The 6,475-nt window shown below is 60.4% G+C and overlaps 1 protein-coding gene across 1 annotated transcript; it reads left to right on the top strand.

The window, feature by feature from the left end:
* Window positions 1-395: 395 nt before the first annotated feature.
* JKF63_06721 (uncharacterized protein) lies at window positions 396-6,230 on the top strand (the record flags this gene model as incomplete). The annotated part of the gene is made up of 1 exon (XM_067902670.1): window positions 396-6,230. One exon carries the CDS (start codon window positions 396-398, stop codon window positions 6,228-6,230), a length of 5,835 nt encoding a protein of 1,944 aa, XP_067758563.1.
* Between the last annotated feature and the right edge of the window lie 245 nt (window positions 6,231-6,475).

Genomic DNA, 6,475 nt, shown 5'->3' with positions numbered 1-6,475 from the left:
CCTCTTCCCCCCCTCCCTCCCTCAGGCCTTTCTGCATGTGGATGCAAAGGATCAGCGACTTGAAGATCATGACCAGCAAGAACCCTTCTCGTCGTGGCGCGAGTCGTTTCCCTTGTGGCTCGTCGGCCCATTGTGATTGAGTTGACCTCACCCTCTTCTTCCTCTCTCTCTCTCTTTCTTTTATGCATTCTACCCTCATAATATCTCTCGGCATTCTGAACGTACACACACACACACACACACACACACACACACACCGGCTGCTGCTGCTGCTGCTGCGATAAGCATAGCGATGCGATATTCGTATCGACATCCACAAAAAGAAGAGGGGAAAAAAGTGCCAGCCTTTTCTGTTTTTAATTTTATCTAAGAACTACACAAGCGTGCAAACATCAATGTCACAGCGCATCACCCCGCTGACGCGCAATCAGCTGCTGGAGCTGGAGGCTCTCATGCACAACCTACTGAGTTCCGTAACGCAGCATCACGCGCAGCCGCCCACAACTCCAGGCTCGCCGAGTGAGCAAAGCTGGCCAATCAATGCACCGTCGTCACCAACGTCGTTGAGTTTCTCGAAGCGGGGTGGTGGTGGTGGTGGTGGTGTGGATGTCTCAAAATGCTCAAATTTACCCAGCGGGAGTCCTGCCAGCGACGGTGGCCTCTCTTCCTCCGTCCCCGCCGGCTGCGGCACCCTGCATGGTGAAAAGGCATCGCTGTGGCCGAAGGTCGCATCACCTGGCCAGGATGACGACCCCTCCTCTTATTTTGCAGACGGCAGCGTTCACCATTCACCATGCTGCCTGAACGGTCCCCAGCATGGCTCCGCGGCAACCGCACTGACCGACCACCCCGTTCTTCATGGCACCTTCATCGACGTTTTTACTGACCCATGGACTGCAGTGACGTGGCGCCTCTACGATAAAATCGAGTACATTGTTTGGTGGTCCTATCGGCCACCCAGCTGTACGCAATGCGGTATGCAGGACGCATGGATGCCGTCCGGGGACGTCGAGTTCCAGTGTGCCTTCTGCCTCACCGGCGCCGGAACGACGCGCAGCAACGCCGTTGTGGAGGAGGTATCTTCGGCAAAACAGGATCAATCAGGAATGGAGGACAGCGGTGACGACGACGACGACGATGCAGGTGGCTTGGCTGGTGTGGGGGGCCGCGCTCGTCTAGGGAAGCAATCTGGCAGCGGCAGCGAAGGTGGCGGAGGCCCCATCGATGCGTACATCTTCTTCTACGAGTGGCTGCAGCGCATTCCCGTCGTAAAACCAGCAGGATCAACCTCCATGGACAGTGCTGCGTGCACAAGTAAACGGCCCGATGGTGCGGCGGGGAGAGCTATTCACCACCCACCCACCTCATCCTTGACCACCGGAACGTGCCCTCACGCGGGCGTTCCTCTGTCCTCCACTGGCCGCAGCGGTCGAGCCGAGCGGCATGGCGGTGTAGCGACCAGCAGCGCTGCGAGCACTACAGAGATGAGTGGTACGATCACCAACAGCAGCAGTGTTCTCTTGCCATCCGGTGAGTCCCTGCCGATGGTCCTCCGGGCAGCATACGATATGAGTACTTTGTTGATCACTCCCGGGCTTCCGCGCGGCACGGCGCCCGCTCTACGGGCCGCCGCTCTGTACCTCAGCCTCCTCCTCCATCGCTTTGTGTCGCTGTTCCCGCTCTTCTGCTTAGCTGGGCGTTCCTCTACCTCCGCAACTATCGCAGAAGCAACGGCAGCGGGAGACAATCATCGCTATGGTGTCCACGAGGCGGTGACAACGACCGAGTTGCATCACACTGACCTGGAGCTGCAGTGGGTGGATGTAGAGTTGATCAGCGTCCTTCTCGGTGTTGCTTCGCCGTCGTTCTTTGAGTCTACCGAAGTTTCGTTGCAACATCTCCAGAACGTCTTTACAGTGGCCGCCGCCTACAGGGTTCCTAGTGTACTGTGGCACCCGGGGCGCGTGCCTGGGCGCGTGGAGACGATGAAGGCGCTCAAGGACAAGATGGTGCCGCTGTGCCCTTTGCCATTCACGGCAAGCGGTGTTTCGGGGCTTTGCCCGGAGCACACGGCAATGATCGTCGCGCTTGAGCTCGCACGGCGGGTCGATGCGCAGCCGATCGCCGTCTCCTCCACCTCTCCAGCAGCGGCGGCTCAGAACGCGCAGCGTATTGGACTGTGGCTCGATGCCCTTGGCCTTTACCCTACACGCAGAGCGTACCGTGACGCGCACAGTTATCATCAGTGCGTCATGGCGGCAGAAGCGAGGCAGGATAGCAGCGGTAGCACCACCAACGCTGACGCAGCGGAAAGACACCACCGCATCCTGGCCTCATGGGAGAAGACGTTGACTGAGCTGGCGGGCACCAAAGATGAGGAGCTGTTAGCGGCAGCCGAGCGACATGCGTCTCGGCATGACGAAGGCGTTGACACCACGAATCCAATGTTGCTCACCACGCCCACCTCACCCTTTTACAAGCGCTTTGAGTGGATCCTCACCTCTCCCTGTGCGAATGCGCTCCTACACGTGTTTGCAGTGGTCTTCCGCGTGACACCGATGGAGTTGGCGGACATGGCGCTGCGCAGCGGCATCTACCAAGGTTCCACGAGCGGCTTCATCACCACACTACGCACGGCTATGCTGCGTGGTGCCTACGACGTCATGCCGCTGGCACGGCGTCTCTCACCGCTGACGTCTTCGTGGATGTGCACGTATATGGCGCTGCATTCCGGTGACCGCCTACCACTGCTTACGGCGCTGCGCCAGCTGAACGATGTTCGGAACACCACAGGGGATCGGCAAGCAGCGCTGACGCGGCTGCTGCAGCGCGTACTCCGCAAACATCATGCCTCACAGCTGTACCAACTGAACTTCGTGTTGCGCGTCACGGACGAGGTGGAGAAGCACTTCAACGGTGTCTATTTCTTGTCGAGCGTCCTCTGGCGAGAGGGCCTCGCCACCTTCACATGCCTGCGTTCTGGACGCAAAACAATCACGCTTAACCGGTACACGAATCGCCTGTCCTTGTGCTACATGAACTCCAAGGAGAAACTGGTGGACCAGCTGGGCATGCACATGTTGTCGCCGGTGTTGGCGGCGGTTGAGACAGAGGCCACACGGCTGGTTATGGAAACAGCACTGTGTATCAACACCGCGTCCGTTCGTGGTGCTTGGGGGCACGTCGTCCGCTGCTTCGAGAAGTGTGCACGCGTGCGACGTCGTATGCGAGTACCGATGCTGGCGTCGCGCCTTGACGCCCTCGCCTCCATCCGCGAAAACTCCAGTACAGTGGCTCGACAGCTACATCACATGCCGTGCTTTCTCAGCAGCGTCAGCGGCCAACTGGTGCGGATGGGTCCCACGCTAGTGGGGTGGAGAGACACGGAGACACTTCTGGCCGCTGCACCGCCCCTGGATGCCCAGCAGCTGCGTTGCCATCTGCAGTGGAATTACCTTTCCCTGCCGCACGTGTCACTCCTTGCAGGACTCCCTGAAAACCGTGTGGTGTCGTTGTACGCGTCGCTTGTGGGACTGCTAGAGCTGATCCACCTGCGCCTCTCTGAGTCGGCAACGGTGGCATCGGCGAACGGTTTTGCCGGGGCACCGAGTAACTGGGTAGAGGAGCTCTTGTATGTGGAGCCGGAGGAGCAACCTATGCCAGCGGAGCCCGGTGCGCCCTATCAGGATACTGGCAGAGCTGCCGACTCTGGCTGGATGCCACCACTGTATCGCAACAGCCGTCCCGGCACGCCGCAGCAGTCGCTCAGCCCGAAGTCAAAGTTCGGGGCGGTGTCGGCGTCCACCAATGCGGCTGTTGCTGCTGCTGCATCGCCCTCCACCGTGGCCTCGTTCCAGGGCTGCAGCGCCAGCGGTGGCGGAAGGCGGCACAACAACGGCCGCCCTCCAGGCGGTTCGCCGCCGCTGGCGTGGCAGCCCTACACGTTGACGCCTCCGTCGGTGGCACCGCTCTGCAGCCCTACCGTGCGCCCCATCGCATCCACCTCCACTTTTGTGTTTGCTCACAACGCTGCCTCGACGCCCCCGACACATCGTGTTCGGACCCCTACACTGACTGGGACCCCCAGTTCTCGCCGCGGCGGCGGTGAGGTGGGCTCACTGACGACTGCAGCAGTGCAGCAGCAGCCGTCCAGAAATAATAAAAAAAACACCGGCGGTGGTGGCTGTAGGCCACGGGATGCGTGTGCCGCCAGTGCGCCCCCACTTCCCGATCTGAAGCTTGCAGAGAGCACGGCTGACGTGGCAAAGCACAACTCAAACCTGTCGTCGGGGGCACGATCGCAGCGGCAGAGTCGCAAAGGGCCGTGGCGACGACGGAGCGGTCAGGGAGAGGACGACAACGGCGTCTGCAGCGACGGCGAGGTCGGCAACGACGACACTGACGAGGAGGATCTCGACCTGCGGAAGTCGCGAGACAAGGAGTTCGACGACCAACAACAGGAAAGGCCACGACAGAAGGGATCCACTGAAGTCAATGAGGAGCGCCAGCGTTGTGATGATGTCATGCGCCTCCTTCGGCAGGCTGTACCGCCGTACTGGGACGTACTGCTCGGGACAGCAACCGATCTGGCAGTGTCGTTCCTCTCCTCCTCCAGTGCCGACAACGCGGGTGGCGAGGACGAAGATGAAGACGAAGACGAATCCGTTGCCCAGAGCGACAGAAGGGGCAAGGGGGCGTCGTCACAGAAGCGGTGCTCTCAGCGGACGGGGCCAGCGACCGCGTTGCAGCCTACTCGGCGAGGGAAAAGTGGCTTGGCTAACACGGCCAAGGGTCCTGGAGCTGCGGAGTCGACTAGTGAGGCACTCGTCACACATAAGCAATTCAATTTGTTTGACGCTGATGAATGCCGTCGTCGTCTGCGGCGTCTCTATCACTTCATTAACATCTACGAACGGCGTAGGATTGTGCTGCTTCAGCTTGCTGCAGAAGGAAAGCAGCTGCCAAGGGTTTCGCCTCTGGCGGGTGCAGCGCCTCCGCCCAAGACCCGTCACGTGAGTCCTCTGATCCCTACACACGCTGGCGCCACCGTGGCGGGTGCCGATGTGTCCACAGCTGTGCGTCTCTCCCCCTCGCTGAGACCGAGCCTATTTGACAGCGACATCGGCAGCAATGCCATGCAACGCTCCCCACCGCAACGTCATCAACTGGCTTCCCCGCATCAGAGCTGCAAGCTCAAGCTGTCACCATCCATCTCCCCTGTCAGGTCATTGCAGTCAACCTGCCGCAGCCCACGCCCACAGCAACAGCATCGCTCACCACCAGAGGGGCTGAGCGCACGTCTCCAGTCAGGACAGAAGGGCGCACCCAGCCTTATCGCCAACGGAAACCCAAGCAAGCAGCGCGCCAGCAAATATACCTCGGGCGATGTGCGTGGCAGTGGGGGCGCTGGCCTCGATGCGTTAACGGCAACAACGGATGACGACATGAAGGACACCTTCGCCTTGCCTCCCTCGGAGGTGTCGTGGAGGGGTTCTGTTGCCAAACCCTCCAATTCGCTGCAAGAGCTGGGCCCGTTGTCGGGAAGGACGAGCGCCTTTCGGGTGGAGCGCGTGGCCGATGGAGGTGAGCACGCTCCAGGAGTATCATCACCGCTGCGACACAAAAGTGAAAAGATATCCACGGTCGGGGAGAAGGTGAAGAGGGAGAGCTCTGCAACGAGCGACTCGGAGTTTGAAGGGGCACACAACTCAAACGGCCACCGAGGAGGTCCCCCTTCCTCAGCGTCGAGTGAAGATGAGCAGCAGCTTGACGTGACGCACATGTCTGTGGTGTCTCGGCGGAAGCGCCTTCGAGACAGCAGTGACCACGAAAGCGAGGATGATGATGGTGACATGAATGAAGGACGCCGGTGTGCAGGGGACAACGACAGAGAGAACACAAATGAGCTATCTCGCGCTGAACAGCTGCATCGTCGCAAGGCAAAGAAAACGGGTCGGCGCAGACGTCGTCAGGAGCAAAGCGTCCGTCAAAACGTTCAGAGGAAGCAGGAGTCGTCGCTGTCACCGCCTTGCAGTTATGAACCCGGCAACAATGCAAATCGCTCACCGGACACGGACACGGGCACGGGAAAAGGCTGGCGTGGCTCCGATGAGACTACGCCACTGAGGAACGGATCGCCAGAGGCGCCGCCTCGTTCAAGCAGGATTGAGGTTGAGAGGGTCATGGACGGCAGCCTTGCAACACCCCCAGCAACAGTGCCGTCGATTTGAGTTCGAGCGAGGTCGTCCGCCTACGCTGGTGCTGCCTCTGCCGCGCTGGCCGGCGAGGCGTACGACTACGACAGCGCCTCTGCGCCCTCAGCAAGTTACCACTCACCCAGCGTAGAGTAACGTCTACGACGGGGTCACAGCCTAGCCAGCTCGAGAATCAGCATATCGCATGCATGTGCCTGTTTGTCCGTGTGTATGCTGGTGTGAGTCCGGGAGGGGGAGGGGAAGGGGAGGGGGAGAGGGGG

The sequence above is a fragment of the Porcisia hertigi genome, chromosome 14, assembly GCF_017918235.1.
Source record: "Porcisia hertigi strain C119 chromosome 14, whole genome shotgun sequence".
In the NCBI taxonomy this organism is placed as follows: domain Eukaryota; phylum Euglenozoa; class Kinetoplastea; order Trypanosomatida; family Trypanosomatidae; genus Porcisia; species Porcisia hertigi.
The sequence above is the reverse complement of the archived record's forward strand: the minus strand, read 5'-3'. Positions and strand labels throughout refer to the sequence as shown.